Genomic DNA, 23,202 nt, shown 5'->3' on the forward strand with positions numbered 1-23,202 from the left:
CCTTTTTGGTGCTTATTTTCACAGAGCTGTCATTTTTCTTCTTTTGCTAAGATACTAATATCTATGAATTTTTTTGCTCTTGTTTTTTAGCAAATCACAGATGAAGGTCTCATTACTATATGCAGAGGGTGCCATAAGTTACAGTCCCTTTGTGCCTCTGGCTGCTCCAACATCACAGATGCCATCCTGAATGCTCTAGGTCAGAACTGCCCACGGCTTAGGTAAACATTTCTTGTTTAGCTCAAAAAAATCTTAGAACAAGTTTCCTTCACCCATATTTCTTCCTTGGAACTTTGGAATTTTAAGGTAGACACTGCAGACGCTTTGAAATGTTAAGGTAGTTAAGCACCTTTTAGATGCCCACCTACTTGCTTTTTGTACCTCATTTGATTTCATGTAATTGGTGTGAACAAAGGGGTGACAATCCCCAAATTCCACTACTTGCTATCCATACTAGAAAAAAATCAACATATTACTTGTAAATTAGGTGTTGCTTTAGGTGCGTTACAAATACTAATTCAGGGCCAGGTGCTGTGGCGCACACCTGTAATCCCAGCATTTAGGGAGGCCGAGGCTAAAAGATCGCTTGAGCCCAGGAGTTTGAAACCAGCATGGGCAACATGGCAGAACCCTGTCTCTACAAAAAATAAAAAATTAGCCAGGCATAGTGGTGTGTGCCTTGTAGTCCCAGCTACTCAGGAGGCTAAAGTGAGAGGATCACTTGAGCCCAGGAGGTCAAGGCTGCAGTGAGCTAAGATTATACCGCGGCCCTCTAGCCTGGGCAACAGAGTGAGACTCTTGCTCAATAACATTAATAATTTGTTTAATCTTCATAGCACCATATAAGCACTATTATCACCTTTTTTTTTTTTTTTTTTTTTTTTTTTTGGAGACAGAGTCTCGCTCTGTCACCCAGGCTGGAGTGCAGTGGTAGGATCTTGGCTCACTGCAACCTCCACCTCCAGGATTCAAGTGATTCTCCTGCCTCAGCCTCCCGAGTAGCTGGGACTACAGGCGCGTGCCTCCACACCTGGCTAATTTTTGTATTTTTAGTAGAGATGGGGTTTCACCATGTTGACCAGGCTGGTCTCGAACTCCTGACCTCAGGTGATCCGCCTGCCTCGGCCTCCCAAAGTGTTAGGATTGTAGGCATGAGCCACCATGCCCAGCCTGTCACATTTTTTTTAAAGCAATTTAAATCTAAGTGAATCTACTTCTAAAACAGGAAAGAAAATAATTCATTTCAGCAAGTGATTAACTGAAATAGAGTATCTCCATTTCCTTTGTTTTCTAGGAGCAGGCTGCCCTCTGGGGGTAAGCAGTATGCCATGAAGAAGGCTTTTAATGCATTTCATGCATTTTGGTATTAACTACAAGCTTCAGTTATATTCTCTGTGTTCATTGATTGCATCACCCTGAAATGTGATATTTACAGGACCACTTTATGATGACTGCATGAAAATGAATGGCAAGATCTGTATACAGACTTGCTTAGTTGTTAATGTCATTCTGTATTATAAAGTCCTTAGAGAATAGGAGATTGTTTTTATAAATCTTACTGTTTTAATAAACTCAATTTTCAGGGACTAAGAGCTTGACTTTCACTGTATGTGTGTGTGTGTGTTGTGTGTGTGTGTTTTTTTTTTTTAACAGAATATTGGAAGTGGCAAGATGTTCTCAATTAACAGATGTGGGCTTTACCACTCTAGCCAGGGTAAGTATTTTCTTTTGGTTCCATAGGTTTGTTTCCATAGGTTTTGTTAGGACTTTTTATTTCAGAAGAACAAGCAGCAAGGGAAATGTGAAATGTTAGCAGAATTGGGTGTGTGAGACAGGGTTTCATGCTATAGCTACAGACCTGCTAATACCAGAAAGAATACAAACTGCTCTAGAAATGCACACATGCATGGGAGAATATTAAACCCCTTCATGATACTTTAAAAAAAAATTTTTTTTAACTTTTTGAGATGGGGTCTCATTCTGTCACCCAGGCTGGGGTGCAGTGACACGATCTCGGCTCACTGCAACCTCCACCTCCCGGGTTCAAGCATTTCTCCTGCCTCAGCCTCCTGAGTAGCTGGGATTACAAGCATGCACCACCACATCCAGCTAATTTTTGTATTTTTAGTAGAGACAGGGTTTCACCATGTTGGCCAGGCTGGTCTTCAACTCCGGACCTCAAGTGATCTGCTCACCTTGGCCTCCCAAAGTGCTGGGATTACAGACGTGAGCCGCTGCACCCATCCATGAGACTTGATTCTCCACAATTTCATAACATAATACATTAAGCAGGTGCTTCTTGGTACTTTGTGAAAAAACTTATTGGTTATTTGGTATATGACTAGTGAATGAAAGTAATATTGAAAGAAACTACATGTCTGGTTTTAAATGGAAAGGTTTTAGTAGATTTTCTGTATTCTCCTGAATATTTTAATACTTGGATGGGTTTACAAATTACTGTATGGTAGTATTTAAAATTATACTGACTTTGACCAGTGTTATGGGACAAGGGGATGGTTGTTTGCTTTTAGGCAGATCAATAGAATACTAATTAGGTGGGGGCCAGCACATGGCATGACTAAAGGAGGACATAGCTTGGGTGCAGTGGCTCACGCCTATAATCCCAGCATTTTGGAAGGTCAAGGCAAGCAGATCGCTTGAGCCCAGTTTGAGCCCAGCCCGGGCAACACAGCGAAATTTCATCTCAATAAGAAATACAAAAGTCCGGGCGCAGTGGCTCACGCCTGTAATTGCAGCACTTTGGGAGGCCAAGGCAGGTGGATCACCTGAGGTCAGGAGTTCGAGACCAGCCCGACCAATGTGGAGAAACCCTGACTTTACTAAAAATACAAAATTAGCCAGGGATGGTGGCGCATGCCTGTAATCCCAGCTACTTGGGAGGCTGAGGCAGGAGAATCGCTTGAATCCGGGAGGCAGAGGTTGTAGTGAGCCGAGATTGTGCCATTGCACTCCGGCCTGGGCAACGAGCGAAACTCTGTCTCAAAAAAAAAAAGAAAAAGAGAAATACAAAAATTAGCCAAATGTGGTGGCACATTCCTATAGTCCCAGCTACTTGGGAGGCTGAGGTGGGAAAATCACCTGAACCCAGGGAGTCAGAGCCTGCAGTGAGCCATGATCACACCCACTGCACTGGGTGACAGAGTGGGACCTTGTCTCAAAAGAAAGAAAAAAAAATTAGCATCACACTAGCTCTGAAACACCAAAGAATTTATCAGTGTATTTAATATTACCTCTTAGTTTTCTGGCCTTAAATGTTTCTCATGTTTTAAATGTTTGTACTGTAATGTTTGGTTTTGTATTTTGTAGAATTGCCATGAACTTGAAAAGATGGACCTGGAAGAGTGTGTTCAGGTAAGATTATAGATTTTAATTCAGAAGTACATTAGACACTTAGATAATACACAACATCAGAATGTCCAATTCCCTACCCTAATGTAGGATACTGTAGTGCCTGACAGCATTGCAGATTCTCCATTAAATAAGGTATCTTCCAGGCAGAGATGCTCATGGTACGTGTTACAGAACTGTGGAAATATATGTCATCAATCAGGTTGCCATTAGAGAGAAAGGAGGCCCAAGCATTCAGGCCATAAAGCTGTTAAAAATATTTCCTTAGACCTGTAGAGTTATGATACTAGGAAATAATTAAAGCCCCATCACATTGATCTATATAGCACTGCCTTTCTTTAGCTTTGCTGTATCCTAGATCCCTGGCATCATTAGCCCTAGAGACCTAACTCTGCATGGAACTCTGCCTTTAAGCCAAACTGATCTCCTAATTAACAGTTTCTATTTTTTAATTATTATTATTATTATTTTTTTTGAGATGAAGTTTCACTCTTGTTGCACAGGCTGGAGTGCAATGGCACGATCTCAGCTCAGTGCAATCTCCACCTCCCAGATTCAAGCAATTCTCCTGCCTCAGCCTCCCAAGTAGCTGGGATTATAGGCATGTGCCACCACACCCGGTTAATTTTTTGTATTCTTAGTAGAGGCAGGATTTGACTATGTTGGCCAGACTGGTTTCGAACTCCTGACCTCAGGTGATCCACTTGCCTCGGCCTCCCAGAGTGCTGGGATTATAGGCGTGAGCCACATTAACACAATTTTAAGAACTTTGAGATTATTAATTGACCAAGGAAAAACTTCCAAGATGGGACTCTACAAAAGAAAGAGCAATGAATTTTTTAATGGTAAAAATAAAGGGAGGATATGTCAGTAACCGTAAAAGCCACTTTCTTTTTTTTTTTTTTTTTTTTGAGACGGAGTCTCGCTCTGTCGCCCAGGCTGGAGTGCAGTGGCCTGATCTCAGCTCACTGCAAGCTCCGCCTCCCGGGTTCCCGCCATTCTCCTGCCTCAGCCTCCTGAGTAGCTGGAACTACAGGCGCCCGCCACCTCGCCCGGCTAGTTTTTTGTATTTTTTAGTAGAGATGGGGTTTCACTGTGTTAGCCAGGATGGTCTCGATCTCCTGACCTCGTGATCCGCCCGTCTCGGCCTCCCAAAGTGCTGGGATTACAGGCGTGAGGCACCCCGCCCGGCCCTTTTTTTTCTTTTTTTTGAGATGGAGTCTCGCTCTGTCACCCCAGCTGGAGTGCAGTGGCGCTATCTCAACTCACTGCCAGCTCCGCCTCCTGGGTTCATGCCGTTCTCCTGCCTCAGCCTCCCGAATAGCTAGGACTATAGGCACCTGCCACCATGCCCGGCTAATTTTTTGCATTTTTAGTAGAGACGGGGTTTCACCGCGTTAGCCAGGATGATCTCGATCTCCTGACCTCGTGATCCGCCTGCCTTGGCCTCCCAAAGTGCGGGGATTACAGGCCTGAGCCACCATGCCCGGCCGTAAAAGCCACTTTCTAAAAAATTACATGCTTTATAGGCACTACTTAACAGCTATTAGTTCTTACTAAACTAAAACTTGTTCACATCCGTTTATCTTATACATGCCTGAATGTCCTCTATGTCCTTCCAGTGTTATTCCTTCTGAACGGACATGCCTGCCTGCTTGCCCACCCCCTTTCTCTACCATTTTTTAGCCCCTGTGAAGCTATGTGTACTAGAAAATAATAAACTCAGAGTTGGAGAAGAATTTGAAAAGAAGTGCTGATTTACTTTCAGTCCTAACATAACCATGAAAACTGTTCTTCCTACCTGAATGTTCATAGTTAACCCAGATTCCAGCAGTGCCTGGCTGCCACCCTTGGGAAAATAACCCAAGTTATCAATACTGAGTAGTGGCATGCTTTATTAAAAATTTTAGAATGTTCCAACATTAATTTTTTTCATAGAGCACTATCTTCTGATTCCTTACTCTGATGATTCTAAGGAGATAGAACAAAGTCCAGCAAGTAGACGTTCTGGGGGACAGATATTTTAGAGACAGGATCTTGCTGTTATTGCTCAGACTGTTTTTTTTCTTGCTGTTATCGCTCAGACTGTTTTGTTTTGTTTTGTTTTTTGCAGTGTGGGGTGGGGAGGACAGAGTCTCACTCTGTCACCCAGGCTGGAGTGCAGTGGCTCAGTCTTGGCTCACTGCAACCTCCACTTCCCAGGTTCAAGCAATTCTCCTGCCTCAGCCTCCCAAGTAGCTAGGATTATAGGTGCCCGCCACCATGCCCAGCTAGTTTTTGTATTTTAGTAGAGACAGGGTTTCAACATGTTGTCCAGACTGGTCTCAAACTCCTGACCTTGGGTGATCCACCGGCCTCAGCCTCCCAAAGTGCTGGGATTGATTATATGCGTGAACTACCATGTCTGGCCCTGCTCAGACTGGTCTTGAACTTTTAACCTCAAGCAGTCCTCCTGCCTCAGCCTCCCTAGCAGGTGGGACTATAGGCACAAGCCACCACAACTAGCTACCAAGGGAACAGATTTTGATTCATTTAAAAAATAAAACAGATTTTGAATAGAGCTGTCTAAAGATGAAGACTAGAGATGACTAGATGTGTTCAAATGTAGCCTGAGTGGATTCTCATAGAACAGGTTCAGGTAGCCGATGCGATTTAAACCGAAAGATTCTGTTATTTGATGATTGATTATTAAAATGTCTGGACTAGAAATGTAGTCAAGAATGAGGTATGGGGGCTGGGCATGGTGGGTCACTCCTGTAATCCCAGCATGTTGGGAGGCCTAGGCGGGTGTATTACCTGAGGCCAGGAGTTCGAGACCAGCCTGGCCAACGTGGCAAACCCCCGTCTCTACTAAAAATATGCCGGGCATGGTAGCTCACGCCTGTAGTCCTAGCACTTTGGGAGGCCGACGTAGGTGAATCATCTGAAGTCAGGAGTTCGAGATCAGCCTGGCCAACATGGTGAAACCCCGTCTCTACTAAAAATTCAAAAATTAGCTGGGCATGGTAGCACATGCCTGTAATCCCAGCTACTTGGGAGGCTGAGGCAGGAGAATCGCTTGAACCCAGGAGGCGGAGGTTGCAGTAAGCCGAGCTCGTGCCACCACACTCCAACCTGGACAACAGAGCAAGACTCCATCTCAAAAAATTTAAAAAATGTAGCCTGTGATCTCAGCCACTCAGGAGGCTGAGGCACGAGAATCACTTGAACCCGGGAGGTGGAGGTTGCAGTGAGCCGAGATCGTGCCACTGTACTCCAGCCTGGGCGACAGAGACTGTCTCAAAAAAAAAAAAAAGAGGTAGGGGCTGCTGTGTACAGTGGCTCACACCTGTGATCTCAACACTTCGTGAGGCGCGGCAGGAGGATTGCTTGAGCCCAAAAGTTGAAGACCAGTCTGGGTAACATAACAAGACCCTGTTTCTGCCCAAGAAAAAGTTTTAAATGTCTTGGGCATGGTGGTGTGCGCCTGTAGTCCCAGCCATTCAGGAGGCTGAAGCCGGAACATAGCCTGAGCCTGGGAGGTTAAGGCTGCAGTGAGCTGTGATCGCACATGGTGGCCTGTAGAGCTTCGGGAGGTTGAGGTGGGAGGATTGCTTGAGCTCAGGAATTCAAGAGCAGCCTGGGCAACATAGGGAAACCCTGTCTCTACAAAAAAAAAAAAAAAAAAGTAATTTAAAAAATTAGGCCTGGAGGCTTGTACCTGTTGGTCCAGCTACTCAGGGGGCTGAGGTGGGAAGATTGAGCCCAGGAGTTTTAGGCTGCAGTGAGCTATAATTGCACCACTGCACTCTAGCTTGGGCAACAGAGCAAGACTAAAAGGAAAAACAAGAATCAGGTATGACTCAGGATTGTATCTGGATAATACGTGAAATCAACATGTGTAATTTCTTTCAGATAACAGATAGCACATTAATCCAACTTTCTATACACTGTCCTCGACTTCAAGTATTGGTGAGTTTGACTTTGAAAATTTTATGTGTTTACTGGGTTTAATCAAAAGCCAGTGCTACAGTACAAGAACCCGGATCTTAGTGTCTGGCTACCATTTTAGGAAAGGATGCTTCTCCAAATTGCCAGCTTACTGAGAACCAAAGGAGTACCGGAGTGAAGTAGGAAACAGATAAGAACTGAAAAAGTTAAATGCTTTCTATATCAATGCTTGAAGACTGAAAACTGCCTTGGAACCTACGAGTTCTCTTTTGCAGATAACTTATACTCCAACCTGAATGATGTTTAAATTCTAGAGATCCAGGGGATGAGATGGCCCAAAATACAATTTGCTTCACCTTAAGATCAAATGTTACTGGTCTTAATGTTATTGGTCTTAAGAACCAATCAAAGCTTTACTAAGGGGAGTTCTGCTCCTACTTTCAGTGACATTAGAGGAAGGCATTCTGGGTGACTGTTCTGTATCCAGGCTCATTTTTGGTGTTCGGTGGCACAGTACTATCCAAAATTGGGTCAAGATTTCTGAGTTTCCCAGGATCAGGGATTTAATAAATATTGATGAAGAGATGATGTGATGAGATGATCACACCTGACAGCTGTAAAAATCTTCAGCTAATTAATTGTTGGGGCATGTTTCTGAACCAGATATTCAATATTTAGTTCAAATTCCAGAAAACAGTGTGCATGAAAAGCTTGATTCCCATTTATCCCTGTAGAGAAGAAAAGTGTTAATTTGCAGAAGGGGTCATTTTTAAGGCTGTCTTAGTCTGTTTATGAACTAGTTCATAGTCATTACATGAATTTGTAAAATATATTTAGAATCACACATCAAAATATCAATCACTGATTGCCAAAAGCATAACCCCACTATCTCCAGTTTTTTTAATTTCACCACTTAGATCTAGTGCCAGCTCCATATTCATCAAAATCAATCCAAAATGTTTCCTTTCCAATTTACACAAGCCTCTGGCTAGAGGAATGCCAGAAGATATTTCAACATCCTTCCTTGCTCTGTTTGGCTGCAGAGTCTATCGCACTGTGAGCTGATCACAGATGATGGAATTCGTCACCTGGGGAATGGGGCCTGTGCCCATGACCAGCTGGAGGTGATTGAGCTGGACAACTGCCCACTAATCACAGATGCATCCCTGGAGCACTTGAAGAGCTGTCACAGCCTTGAGCGGATAGAACTCTATGACTGCCAGCAAATCACACGGGCTGGAATCAAGAGACTCAGGGTAAAAATGGCTACATAACTCTCCAGCTCTAGTGTTCTCAGCACTTTCCTCTCTTTTCTTTTTTTCTTTTTTCAAATTTAGGTTCCTGTGATTTTTATATTTACTTTAACATTTAACAAGGGGGAAAAAAAAGTGCAAACCTAAGGACAGATAGTTTTTCCCTCTGGCTCCAGAGATGGAAATTTAGGAGGAAAAGACCCACTGAAGAGAAGAAAAGTAGGTCTCCTCCCAGCAGTCTCTCTCTAATAATGTCTAGGGATTAATAACATTCCCAGATTGAAGAAAGAAAAAAAAAAGCACATGCCACATTTTTGTTCTGAAGGAAAGAAAGGAATAACAGAGAAAGTGTTTAGTTAAATGGGATTTAAGAATTTAATTTGTAATTGTGTTTCACATTAAGCCCTTTTCCTGGGATTCATATTTTTTAAGACAACAAGTAAAGTAGACATAGATTTTTACCTTTTCTGTCTTTCTTTTAAGAGATGGGATCTCACTCTGTTGCCCAGGCAGGAGTGCAGTGGCACCTTCTTGGCACACTGCAGCCTCGAACTCCTGGGCTTAAATGATCCTCCCACCTCAGCCTGCCCAGTAGCTAGGACTACAGGCACACACCACCACACCTAGCTAATTTTATGAAAAACTTGTGGGGTTTTTTTTCATTTTTTAAGACAAGGTCTCCTCTGTCACCCAGGCTGGAGTGCAGTAGCTCGATCTTGGCTCACTGCAACCTCTGTCTCCCAGCCTCAAGCCATCCTGCCACCCCAGCCTCCCAATAGCTGAGACTACAGGCGCGTGCCATCACGCCAGCCTGATTTTTTGTATTTTTGGTAGAGACAGCATTTTACCATGTTAACCAGGCTAGTTTCAAACTCCTGAGCTCAAGCAATCTGCCTGCCTTGGCCTTCCAAAGTACTGGGATTATAGGTGTGAGCCACCATGCCCACCCTTAAAAAACTATTTTGTAGAGACAAGGTCTTGCTATGTTTGTTTCCCAGGATGGTCTCAATCTCCTGACCTCATGATCCGCCCACCTCAGCCTCCCAAAGTGCTGGGATTACAGGCGTGAGCCACCGTGCCCAGCCGAAAAAGAAGTTTTAAAAAGCCAGATGAATCTGTGTGTTAGATTGTTCTGCTCAACAGATGTTTATTGGAATATCTGCTTCACACCTGCTGTAGGAAAGACAGTGTGCTTATTCAGGCCGTTAATACCAACCTCTAGGCCAGTCGTGGTGGCTCACACCTATAATCCCAGCACTTTGGGAAGCTGAGGCAGGAGGATCACCTGAGGTCAGGAGTTCGAGACCAACCTGGTCAACATGGCAAAACCCAATCTCTACTAAAAATACAAAAATTAGCTGAGCTTGGTGGCAGGTGCCTGTAATCCCAGCTGCTTAGGAGGCTGAGGCAGGAGAATCGCTTGAACCAGGAGGCAGAGGTTGCAGTGAGCCGAGATCGCACCATTGCACTCCAGCCTGGTAAACAAGATGAAACTCCATCTCAAAAAAAATACCAACCTCTAAAAAAATCCATGTTGGCCATATGGCCTTGAGCAAATAAAAGAGTACCAAACCTCATCTTGAGTTCCAAGTGGCCTCAGTTCCTCTTTCCCTCTTCAGACATAGAGGACTGTGAGCATAATTGCACTGGGGGAGGCCTTACAACCATTTTTTTTCTTCACCAAAGAGAGCAAGAGCCACAAGTCAACCAGAGCCTCTTATGTGCCTACTTATATTAGTGTTCCTAGACTGCCTGGCTGACAGGAATCTCTTCCATCTCCCAATCCTTGGGCGGACCACTTGAGGTCAGGAGTTCGAGATCAGCCTTGCCAACATGGTGAAACCCCGTCTCTACTGAAAATACAAAAATTAGCCTGGCGTGGTGGTGTGCACCTGTAATCCCAGCTACTCAGAGGCTGAGGCAGGAGAATCGCTTGAGCCTGGGATGTGGAGGTTTCAGTGAGCCAAGATCGCACCACTGCACTCCAGCCTAGCTGGGCAATAGAGTGAGACTCCATCTCAAAAAAAAAAAAACAAAAACACAACCAAAAACTCAATGTAGCTTCTTTCAGCTGTGAAAATCCAACTGGAAATCCTTTTTTGGAGAAGATAAGAAATTAATATGATGTCTTTCCTCAGTTTTTTTTTTTTAGACAGAGTCTCGCTTTGTCACCCAGGCTGGAGCACAGTGGCACGATCTCCACTCACTGCAAGCTTCGCCTCCCAGGTTCATGCCATTCTCCTGCCTCAGCCTTCTGAGTAGCTGGGACTACAGGCATCTGCCACCACACCTGGCTAATTTTTTTGTATTTTTAGTAGAGACGGGGTTTCACCATGTTAGCCTGGATGGTCTTGATCTCCCGACCTCGTGATCCACCCACCTCAGCTTCCCAAAGTGCTGGGATTACAGGCATGAGCCACCACGCCCGGCCCTCAGTTTTATTATTACACAAACAGGTACCAAGTTATATGACTTGTTCTGGTCATTTAGAACAACCTAGGATGGAACAAAGTAGAACCCAGGCCCTCTAACATCCTGACCGATGCTCAGCCTTTGCCCTAGTTTCATGTACATCGAGCCCCTCGGTAGTTTTTCTGAGAAGCAACATTGTTCTTTCTGTTTAAGCCCTCTCTCTTAAACGTTTAATGTTTCTGTCTTGTTTCAGACCCATTTACCCAATATTAAAGTCCACGCCTACTTCGCACCTGTCACTCCACCCCCATCAGTAGGGGGCAGCAGACAGCGCTTCTGCAGATGCTGCATCATCCTATGACAATGGAGGTGGTCAACCTTGGCGAACTGAGTATTTAATGACACTTCTAGAGCTACCGTGGAGTCTCTCCAGTGGAAGCGACCCCAGTGTTCTGGGCAAGGGTTACAAAGTGAGGGAGGGCAGTGTCCAGATCCCCAGAGCCACACATACATACACATACACAACCTTACCCCCATCCACTCTAGCTTTGTGACCATGGGACTAAAGTTTGTGATGGCTTTATCAAGTAGATTGGTAAAATTTAACCATTCCTTTTGAGGTGCCCAGAAGAAAATCATAGGCCAAGATAGAGGGAGGGGCATTTCAGCAAACCCAGCATTAATGCTACTGTGGTTTTTAAATTTATGTCTAGGGGTTTCTTTGGGGATTTTGGAACAGCATCTGCTGTCCTCCGGGGTCAAGAAAAGCATGGAAAGACAATATATGATGTACCCAGGGACCAGAAAGAAAATTTCTTCACATCTTAGAAATGGTAGACATTCATTGTGACTACAGAGCTTCTATGCTTCCTTGTTTCCATACCAACATGCTGAGCATGCTCACAAAGAAGGCTCATCCATTCCTCCTGTGTTTTAGTATTTGGCCCAGAGGTTTCCTAAATGGTTGCATTGAAATCACTGTGGTCCAAATGTAATTCTTACACACTCAAATTGTCACTGTCTGTAGCACACTTGTGCACCTGTCTTCCGTTCTCTGTTGCTCCCCCCCCCACACACTCTTGCTCAGTCTGTCACCTGTTCAGTCTGCTTACTCACTCAATTGTTACCCTTTTGCTGTTGTCGTGTTTACAGTTTGCATTTTGAATGATTAGTTGGGATTACCAAACATTTTTTTAAAATATATTATCAATAAATATTTTTTTAATTCTAAATTTTACCATTAGGGGACCCTGCCTGAATCTTTGCCAATCTGAAAGGAAACTATAATGAAAGCAAGAAAAGTTATGAGAAGAAATTGACTATTTTGATGAAAACAGATGCTGCCTTTTGGTTTCTATTTTATCTTCTGATATATGATAATTCGCATGGTATCCCCAGTATTCCCCCTATACATTTTTCCTTCTGTCAGACTCCACCAACTTTAAAGGAAAGAAAGAGATGTATTATTAGGAAAGAGTGGAAATGATAAATCACAAAACAGAGCCTGAAAGTCCCTACCACCCAAGTTCATACATTAATGATTAATGTTATTATATATTTACTGAAATCTAGGAGTGATCAGTGGCATCTCTGACCTATGAGGCTGTTTTAACAGGAATGCCACTAGAGGAACTGTCTGTTTCTCTCTTTTCCCCCATTTCTGCTTTTCAGGGATACAAGAATGGCTCTATAACAGCTGGTCAATTGTATGTCAGTATTAATGGATTCATATCTAGTGTTGGCACCCCAAAGGGCCAGAACCTTCCCATAACCTGTCAGTCATCTCTGTTTTCTGCCTCAGGCCTTTTTTTTTTTTTTTTTTTTTTTGGTGAGATGGGTTCTCACTCTTGCCCAGAATGGAGTGCAGTGGCGCAATCTCGGCTCACCGCAACCTCCACCTCCCAGGCTCAAGCAATTCTCCTGCCTCAGCCTCCCGAGTAGCTGGGATTACAAGCGCGTGCCACTACTGCCTGGCTAATTTTTGTATTTTTAGTAGAGGTGGGGTTTCACATGTTGGCCAGCCTGGTCTTGAACTCCTGACCTCAAATGATCCACCTGCCTCAGCCTCCCAAAGTGCTGGGACTACAGGCGTGAGCCGCCATGCCCAGCCCTGCTCCAGACTTCTGAGTGAAGTATGAATATAGCCAGGTGAAGCATTGAGGCAGCTGAAAGAGAACACTGAGAGGAAGTAGTAGGGGATTTAGTGTCTCTGCTCAGCCTGGGCACTAGAACTGAGGGAGGAATTTAGTGTCCAGGACTCAGAGTCCAAGAAGCAGCACCCTCTGTCCCCCCAAAAAATCAGAGGATAAAGGAAGTAAAATGAGTTTTTAAAGCATGAGAAGTAAATTTCTAAACCCCAAGATTAGAAACCCAGTGTGATTTTTAGTAGGGTGATTTTGAGGGGAGGTCCTTTAAGACATTAATGTGCAGTCCATCATAATATTAATCTTCTATGTGATCCAGACTATTAAAAGACTTGTTTTATTTATTTTATTTATTTATTTATTTTATTTTATTTTTTAGAGATGGGGTCTTGCTATCTTGCCCAGCCTGGAATCAAACTCCTGGGCTCAAGCCTTCCTCCCACCTCAGCCTCCCAAGTAGCTGGGACTACAGGGGTGTGCCACTGTACCCAGCTTAAGAGGCCTGTTTTAATGCTGCAGTTGCTGATTGTACCAGCATATGTAAGAATAAAGTCTGATTTATCCATTGATTTAGAAGGCAATTGGATGAAAGGGTCTTAGAAGTCTATACTATCCATCAATATTTATCATATTAAATTTATTGTAAATCCTGTTTGATTGTGCCCCTTTAAAAGTGCAAATTACTTGTTTATTCATTCCCCTTTCCCCTTATTCTCTTTCAGATTACCTTATAAGGAATATAATTTTTGACATGAAACTCACTTTCTTGGCTATACCCCTACATGTACAAATACATATGTGCATGCACACATACTTCCAGATGTGGTTGATAATATTCAGATGTCTAGGTTACTCATTCAAACAAAACTAAAGGAGATAACTATTTAGGAGCCATCTGCTTTAAAGTTTAAGGTGTTTTGTTGTTGTTTTAGTGCCTGTACAAATTGACCATAAAACCCAGATTGATTGGTGAGTGTGGATTTGAGTTGCCTAAGTTGAGGCTTTTAAGGTACTTCTTTACTTAAAAGATAAGTTTAAAAGACCCTATTCGTCAGTTCATGACGATCTTGGAAATGCTGTTTCTCTACTCAAAGGGTTTACCCACAGGCAGGTCCATGGGGAATTGCTCTGGTATCCCTGCTATTAAAGCAAATTCCAGCCTGTTTGTGCCGAGGACAGAGTCAAGTGAGAGAGAATGAAGACTCGGGTATGCAGCACTGGCTTGTATGTTGTCAGGCAGAAGCCTTGTTCCTTTCTCAAGAAAACTTCAGGCCCATCAGGCTTGGAAGGAAATACGTTTTCTTATGCTGATTTGCAGCCTACACCAGCTGATGAATATGGTAGGACTTTGAGAACACAGAGCATGGTAAGTTTTGGTCAGGTGGAAAGGAGCCTGACATCTGAACATAATGCTTCCTCTCTTAACATCTGGGATACTTTTGAAAATTCAGTAAGGCTTAATGTAGGAAAAATTCTTTACAGGAAAAACTAATTGATCTGTTTGTCTAACTTCATAGCCACTCCAAAATAGGCCTTTTTTAATGAAAAAAAAAAAAAAAAACCAGAGTGAAGAGAGAAGAGATTTGGGGGTAAGTTAGAAGGTACCCTCAAAGCTACTGCCATAAACCTACAGGTGGGCAAGGAGGAATTACTGTAGTGTCTCTGGAGAAAGTTCTTGAACATCCAAATCATCTCTTTTCTAAGCAGCTTTTCCCCTAATCTCATACCTTACATCTTCCAGCATCAGTTGCTACATCAGTGTCTTTTCATCCTTTTCATCAGCCCCACTGAGCTGACTGCAGCTTATTTTTGCACTGATTTCCACCATTTCCTTCCCACACCCATCCTTTCCCTCTATTTAAAGCCTCCATCTCACCCTCAATAATGCTGCTGATTTACTCTCAGATGTCTCCAGTCTAGCTTCCTTTTTGAATCCTTCTCCTACTCCAGGGGCTTTCATGGGCAGCCTTAAGTTCAGTAACTGTCAGGTGGCTCAGGCCATTTTTCACTGGGTGGTCTTTGGTGTTTGCATACTGAATTTGAATTGAGTTTAAAAGCAAACTGTTGGATATGAGGAAGAAAGGGATATGGCCTTAGCCCTTTTTCCAATATTTGGAATACGAAAGCATATTGTGCTTTGTGTAAAAAATATTTTCTTCTCCTATTCTGCTCTTATCTTTACTGAAGGTAAAAGTATTCCTTAAGTAGCTTTTGCAAATTTCCAGTTTGATTTCCACATTCATTAAGTTGATTTAGCAGACATGTAAGTCAGAAGTTTCACATATCCCTTATATCAAACATTTTATAGGGAAACCTAGTAAATTTATGATGCTTTATTTTGGGCTTTCCAGACTATCAGAGTTATTTAATATAGCCATAATGTTTCAGTAGCGACATTCTTTTATTTCTTCTAATTGCCTTATAAAATGCATTGTTAGGCCGGGCCCGGTGGCTCAAGCCTGTAATCCCAGCACTTTGGGAGGCCGAGACGGGTGGATCACGAGGTCAGGAGATCAAGACCATCCTGGCTAACGCGGTAAAACCCCGTCTCTACTAAAAATACAAAAAACTAGCCGGGTGACATGGCGGGCGCCTGTAGTCCCAGCTACTCAGGAGGCTGAGGCAGGAGAATGGCGTAAACCTGGGAGGTGGAGCTTGCAGTGAGCTGAGATCCGGCCACTGCGCTCCAGCCTGGGTGACAGAGCAAGACTCCGTCTCAAAAAAAAAATAAATAAAATAAAATAAAATGCATTGTTACGGCCCGGCGTGTTGGCTTATGCCTGTAATCCCAACACTTTGAGAGGCCGAGGTGGGTGGATCACAAGGTCAGGAGTTCAAGAACAGCCTGGTCGAGATGGTGAAATGCTGTCTCTACTAAAAATACAAAAACTAGCCAGGTGTGGTGGCAGGTGCCTGTAATCCCAGCTACTCAGGAGGCTCAGGGAGGTGGAGGTTGCAGTGAGCCAAGATTGCGCCACTGCACTCCAGCCTGGGTGACAGAGCAAGACTATGTCTCCAAAAAAAAAAAAAAGAAAAGAAAAAAAAATGCATTGTTACTAGTTTGATAGCCCAGTAATGCCATGGGGGACTAAACAAAATATGTGATGAAACCTGTCTTGGTTTGAAGTTGTTAGAAAGTGTGAGAGTGTCACTGTAAAGAAGAGAGTGGCTTCCTGCCTCCTTGTTTAGTCAGCATGTCCTTAGGTGACTGTGTTGTTAGAAGAGCACTCATGGGTCATGGTTGACCCTTGGCCGTTTTCTGTTTATTGTGCTGAAAGTCACAGACTGCTCATGCCAGTCACTACCAGGGAGAGGAGGGGTTTAAAGGAAATTGCTCTATTTTTCCTTTTTCCTCCTTATGTATATGATTTAAGGGTAGGCTTTTATCCTGGTTGTATCTTCTGGCTGACAGACTCTCTTCGATCGTATGTTTGCACTCTGAATCATTTTACAAAAAGATTGCCTCTCTATCTGCCTGCCAGTCCTAGAATCTTTAGCCACCTCAAACCCAGGCACTGTGAATTAGCCAAGTCCTATTTGAGAAGAAATGTAGGATGTTTGGTTGGAGTTCTTGAGACAGAACTTCTCTCCCCTTTAATGATACTGGACCAAAGAATTCTAAAGCAGTAAAAGGATAATGGGGAAAAATGGAGTCCCAGCCTTTCCTTGCCTCTATTTCTATCGGTTTTTTTGTTTGTTTGTTTGTTTTTTGAGATGGAGTCTCACTCTGTCACCCAGGCTGGAATGCCATGGCACAATCTCGGTTCACTGCAACCTCTGCCTCCCAGGTTCAAGTGATTCTTCTATCTCAGCCTCCCAAGAAGCTGGGATTACAGGTGCCCACCACCACGCCCAGCTGATGTTTGTATTTTTCATAGAGATGGGGTTTTGCCATGTTGGCCAGGCTAGTCTTGAACTTCTGATCTCAACTGGTCCACCTGCCTCAGCCTCCCAAAGTGCTGGGATTACAAGTGTGAACCACTGCGTCTGGCCAGTTTCTATCATAAATTTTAAATGTACGATTGGAAGATATAGAGAGCTGTATAAAACCATATCAGTAGGGTATAATTAGCCCAGGTAGTTTAGGAATAAAATTGGGTTGTATCCAAGTGCCCTAACTTTGACATTTTGATTCTCCAGCAAAGAACATAGGTTACTAGGTTACTAACCTTGCCTTCTCACTTGGGATAAACTTTTTTTTTTTTTTTTTTTTTTTTTTTTTTTTTTTTTTGAGGCGGAGTTTTGCTCTTGTTACCCAGGCTGGAGTGCAATAGTGAGATCTCAGCCCACCGCAACCTCCGCCTCTTGGGTTCAAGCGATAATCCTCCCTTAGCCTGCCAAGTGGCTGGGATTACAGGCATGTGCCACCACGCCCAGCTAATTTTGTACTTTTAGTAGAGACGGGGTTTTACCATGTTGGTCAGGCTGGTCTCGAACTCCCAACCTCAGGTGATCTGCCCACCTCAGCCTCCCAACGTGCTAGGATTACAGGCCTGAACCACTGTGCCCGGCCCAGGATAAACATTCTACCTGCCTGAAAGTACCATAAGAGGCAAGTGAGCTTCTTACATGATGGGCTTCTGTAGCTTCCCCCTCAGGTCACATCTACCTGTTGCATCTATTTTTATTAGATGCATCAATTCAGTGTCTCTGAAACCTTTTGATCTTAGGAAGGTCAGTACATAACCTCTCAGGCGAAGCTGAGTTGATCTTTGGAGTCCAAGAGAGTTAATTTTCAGAAGAAAAAGAATTAGGGGCCGGGCGCGGTGGCTCAAGCCTGTAATCCCAGCACTTTGGGAGGCCGAGACGGGTGGATCACGAGGTCAGGAGATCGAGACCATCCTGGCTAACACGGTGAAACCCCATCTCTACTAAAAACACAAAAAACTAGCCGGGCGAGGTGGCGGGCGCCTGTAGTCCTCGCTACTCGGGAGGCTGAGGCAGGAGAATGGCGTAAACCCGGGAGGCGGAGCTTGCAGTGAGCTGAGATCTGGCCACTGCACTCCAGCCCCGGGCGACAGAGCAAGACTCCGTCTCAAAAAAAAAAAAAAAAAAAAAAAAAAAAAAAAAAAAAAAAAAAGAATTAGGGCAAACTCCCCTGTGGGATGTTAAGAGAAAGTCCATATGCCCTTCTTCCATCTCTGCCTCATGTTTTTAAATAAGTGCTTGTGAAGTTCAGGTTATAGAGGTTGAGTCTCAGTACTTCCTCAGCCAGGGTGGTTTATTGCTCTTTTACGAAGAACAATGAACAAGCAAAATCCTATCAATGGTCCTTTCTGTTTTGTGTTTTATAGTCTTATTTTGAAGAATCGGCATGGGAAAATGATAGACGAGGTTCAAATAAAGCAGATAATTAGCTCTAGAATTGGGGTACTTTGCCTCAGGTACAGCATCTGTCCTGAATACATAGAGATGGCTGCGTCACACATGGGTACATTTTCGTTTCCTCTCTGATGAACTCCACCCCTTTTTACTGGCAAAGAGGTCTCCTACTTTCTACACACTTAACCAATCAAACAGATGGGTTTTGGCACCACCGAAAGAACCACAAGTGCACCTCAGCTGCATCTGGGCATGGTTTTGGTACTAGGACTGGAGAGATGAGCAGCAAATGACAGTCCTTACCCTAGGAAGAGATGGGAGAAGAGAAGTATCCAGATACATTTACCTTTTCTCTTCTGCCATGCCCCAAGAACCAAGGATCATTTTTGAAGTAATGTCTTTTTTGTTAAATTGGAAGAAAATTTTGCAGCCAGTCATGGTGGCTCACGCCTGTAATCCCAGCACTTTGGGAGGCCAAGGTGGGAGGATCACAAGGTGTCAGGAGTTCGAGAACAGCCTGGCCAACATGGTGAAACCCCGTCTCTACTGAAAATACAAAATCCCAGCTGCTTGGGAGACTGAGGCAAGAGAATCACTTGAACCCGGGAGGCGGACATTGCAGTGAGCTGAGATCACGCCACTGCACTCCAGCCTGGGCAACAGAGCGAGACTCCATCTCACAAAAAAGAAAAAGAAAAGAAAACTTTGCTTCACTAAGTTTCTCTTGCCATTATCTCATTAATTCAGATCTGTACTACTTTGCTGCTCACACACATATGTGTTTCTTACCTTAACCTAAACCTTCTCAGCCCTTGAAGTCATTATTCTACTCTTTTTTTTTTCTTTTCTTCTTTTATGGCACTAGAGAATGAAAACCTAAGGTCTTAGAAAATCTTAACTTGAAAAAATCTCTAACTGGCATGATTTGATTAATTACTTTTTTCCCCCTATGGACAAGTAATTTTCCTAGTGCTATATAATAGATTTTTAATAAGTGAAACCTTTGCTGCTGCTTTCCTGGGTTTACATTAGTTTTTTCCTTCCCTTAAGATAATTTGTGCTTCTCTGATGACTATTAATTTCTAATAGTGCAGGAAGGGATGAGCTTTTGATTTCTTCTCACTCCCCTCCTCACCCTACTTCCAAATTACAACTAACTTCTAACTCTCATAGCCTGTTGGCACATATACAAGATCCATGAGACCGTGCTCTTCAGAAGCTACTCACATCCTTTCTCACCATGCTGTGGCTCCACTACCCACTCCAAAGGGTGACTTCTTAATTTGTCACCCTTTGACAAGAGGAGGAGAGTGGAGAGTGGCCTTCTTAAGTTTGCATTTCTTAATTTTGTTTTTCTCCATTCCTGCTTTATGACTTGGCCTTCAGATGCTTCCTACTCTGGCCTCCTTTTTTCTCCCAGGAATTGTTTCCAGGTAACCTGCTGTGTGCATTTCTCAGCTGCTCTGCTCACCTTTGCCCACCTTCCAGTGACCCTGAGAGCACAGATCCGAATAATGTGGCCTGTGCAGAGCTCAGAGAACTGTGAGGACTACCCATGCCTGTCAGACTCTGCTCAGGGACAGAGATGGATGGGTAAATGGTGCTGTTGGAGACATTTTTATCTTCAAACCAGGCTCTGTTTCATCCCTGCACCCCCCACCCCCACTCACTCCCCTGAGGGGGTAAAATGCAGAGGTGGTTGACGGCAGGATCTGATCCCCTCCTTCCCAAGCCGTAGGACCTACCCTGGAGTGCTGCAGTGTATGAGAGCTGCTGCTTGCTTGTTTCTCCACCAGGCCTGCTCCAAATGCTAACCAATCTCTGGAGCCGACACGGTTGCCTACAGGGTGACTTAGCACTAGGTTCCATTAGCTCTCCAAGTGACTGTTTCCACCCAGTACTTTTGGCGCTTGAGGATCGGGGGAGGGGGGTTATTTAAAATAAATAAAAACCGAGGTGGCAGTAGAGGATTCCTTTTGCTTTAAAAATCTTTGGACTAAAAAAAAAAAAAAAAAAAAAAAAAAAAAAAAAGTTTTTTATATATAAATATATAAAGTAAATTGTTATGTAACTATTATTGTTTCCTGTATGTTCTAATTTTGTTTTATGATGTAATTAAAGAAAGTAAGCTGTGAAGACTTCTCATTTTCCTGTGGAAATAGCCTGACTTGGAGCAGTGATTCTTAACTTCCTTGAACCCTAGAACTACTCCTGAGGCTGAATGAAGGGACTTCTTTTTGGCATCCTCACATTTTTAAATACTCTTTAATGCCTTTATTTAGTACTCATTTATTTACTCATTTAATAACCTCCATTTAATACTTTTTTAACAGCCATTATTTAATATCCTGAGCTTCACTTGTCCTCAAGAAACATGGAAGACATAATGTAAATGAGTTGCCTTAGTTAATTTGATGGATAAAATTCAACCCAAGTCCTTTCTCTCTGCAGAACATTCATTGCCCTTACCTTGACTATGAAGGAGTGAAGATGGAGTAGTGTAATGGTTAAACACACAAGCTCAAAAGTCAGACTGCCTGAGGTTAAACCTATGCCATTTATCCTGTATGACCTCAGCCAATTAACCCCCCTTTCTCAGTTCTCCATTGGTAAGATGGGGATAACAGTATCTACTTTATAGAGTTGTAAAGATTAAATGAGATAATGGTACATAGTAAACACTCATGTGTTGGCTGCTTTTATTCCCTTTATCTCAAGGAATATTTCACTACCTAGAATTGTACTAGAGGCCTCTAGGGCTTAGAGATACACAAACATAAATGCAACAGGGTCCCTATCCTTTTGGTAGAGATGAGCAGTACAGCCAACTCAGCAAACTAAATTTAAATCTCTACCTTTCCATGAAGCACCCTTGGGGAGCCCTGTGGAATCAAAGGCCCCACTTTACATCTATTTATTCTACATAAAGACCTGGTCTAGATTAATCCCAACACAGTCCCTTCCAGGGATGCAAACAGTGTCTGCTCAGTTGTCCATATTAACTTTGAAGTAAATATTAAACTACCCCATCCATTGGTTATCACCTCAGAGCCTTCTTCCTTCCCACCCTCCCTAGCAGAGGCTACCTGGTTCAAGCCTCATCAAAGATGATTAGTAAATAATACCTTAGGTAAATTATCAGCAAGTAATTATGCAAGGTTTTGTGTTTTGTTTTGTTGTTGTTTTTGAGATGGATTCTCACTCTTGTGGTCCAGGCTGGAGTGCAGTGGCGCGATCTCAGCTCACTGTCACCCCCACCTCCTGGGTTCAGCCAATTCTCCTGCCTCAGCCTCCTGAGTAGCCAGGATTACAGGCATTTGCCACCAGGGCTAGCTACGTTTTTTGTTTTTGTGTTTTTGTTTTGTTTTGAGACAGAGTCTTGCTCTGTCACCACGCTGGAGTGCAGTGGCACAATCTTGGCTTACTGCAAACTCTGCCTCCTGGGTTCAAGCCATTCTCCTGCCTCAGCCTCCCAAGTAGCTGGGATTACAGGTATCCACCACCACGCCCAGCTAGTTTTTGTATTTTTAGTAGAGATGGGATTTCACCATGTTGGCCAGGCTGGTCTCAATTTCCTGACCTCGTGATCCACCCGCCTCGGCCTCCCAAAGTGCTGGGATTACAGGCGTGAGCCACTGTGCCCGGCTTGGCTACGGTTTTTTTTTTTGTATATTTAGTAGAGATGGGATTTCACCATGTTGGCCAGGCTGGTCTCGACTCCTGACCTGAAGTGATCTGCCCGCCTCGGCCTCCCAAAGTGCTGAGATTACAGGCGTGAGCCACCAAGCCTGGGCTTATGCAAGTATTTTTAAGAGGGCACTTGTCTCTCTTAAAAATGACTTGTCTTCCACTTTGTGCATATGGAAATCTTCAAATGTACTTTTCTGTATATTTGAAGATTTTCGTAATAAAACTTTAAGGGAGGGAGAATGGAAAAAAACAGTTAAGACATGACCTGATGCTATTTATCTTTTAAGAAAGCATTTACTGTTTAATATAAAAGTGGTTTTCTGAGCTGGGTGCAGTGGCCAAGATCGTGCCACCTCACCACTTCACTCTAGCATGGGCAAAAGACCGAAACGCCATCTCAAAAAACAAAAAAAAAGATTTTCTGTATGGAAAAAGAGGACTAGATTCCTACCTGCGAGGTACACAAAAATCAATTTCAGGTGGATTACTGAACTAAAAGTGAAAAGCAAAAGTATGATTCAAACCTTTTTTTTTTTTTTTTTGGAGACCGAGTCTCACTCCCAGGCTGGAGTACAGTGGCTTGATCCTGGCTCACTGCAACCTCCGCCTCCTGGGTTCAAGCAATTCTCCTGCTTCAGCGTCTTCAATAGCTGGGATTACAGGCACGCACCACCACGCCCAGCTAATTTTATATATTTAGTAGAGACAGGGTTTCACCATGTTAGCCAGGCTGATCTCGAACTCACAACCTCTGGTGATCTGCCCACCCTTGGCTTCCCAAAGTGCTTAAACTAGAGGCATGAGCCACTGTGCCCGGCCAAAAAAAGAGTCTCTTTTCTTTATAAATTAAAAAAAAATAGTAGGCCAGTCGCGGTGGCTCACACCTGTAACCCCAGCACTTTGGGAGGCTGAGGCAGGAGGATCCCGACGTCAGGAGTTCGAGACTAGTCTGGCCAACATGGGGAACCTCCATCTCTACTAAAAATGCAGAAATTACCTGGGAGTGGTGACACAAGCCTGTAATCCCAGCTACACGGGAAGGTGAGGCAGGAGAATTCTTGAATCCAGGAAGTGGAGGTTGC

The 23,202-nt window shown here is 43.6% G+C and overlaps 1 protein-coding gene across 4 annotated transcripts in view; it reads left to right on the plus strand.

The window, feature by feature from the left end:
• Nucleotides 1-20,562, plus strand: part of FBXL20 (F-box and leucine rich repeat protein 20) — a 156,049-nt gene extending 135,487 nt beyond the window's left edge. For all 4 annotated transcript variants that reach the window (XM_008012873.3, XM_008012872.3, XM_008012870.3 and 1 more), the window contains 6 exons: nucleotides 91-221; nucleotides 1,654-1,714; nucleotides 3,328-3,372; nucleotides 7,264-7,320; nucleotides 8,343-8,555; nucleotides 11,218-20,562. In XM_008012873.3, the coding sequence (XP_008011064.1) occupies nucleotides 91-221; nucleotides 1,654-1,714; nucleotides 3,328-3,372; nucleotides 7,264-7,320; nucleotides 8,343-8,555; nucleotides 11,218-11,325 (615 nt within the window). In that variant the 3' untranslated portion in view covers nucleotides 11,326-20,562. The remainder of the gene's footprint in view (nucleotides 1-90; nucleotides 222-1,653; nucleotides 1,715-3,327; nucleotides 3,373-7,263; nucleotides 7,321-8,342; nucleotides 8,556-11,217) is intronic.
• Nucleotides 20,563-23,202: the final 2,640 nt, after the last annotated feature.

Source organism: Chlorocebus sabaeus, chromosome 16 (assembly GCF_047675955.1).
Source record: "Chlorocebus sabaeus isolate Y175 chromosome 16, mChlSab1.0.hap1, whole genome shotgun sequence".
Classification (NCBI taxonomy): Eukaryota; Metazoa; Chordata; class Mammalia; order Primates; family Cercopithecidae; genus Chlorocebus; species Chlorocebus sabaeus.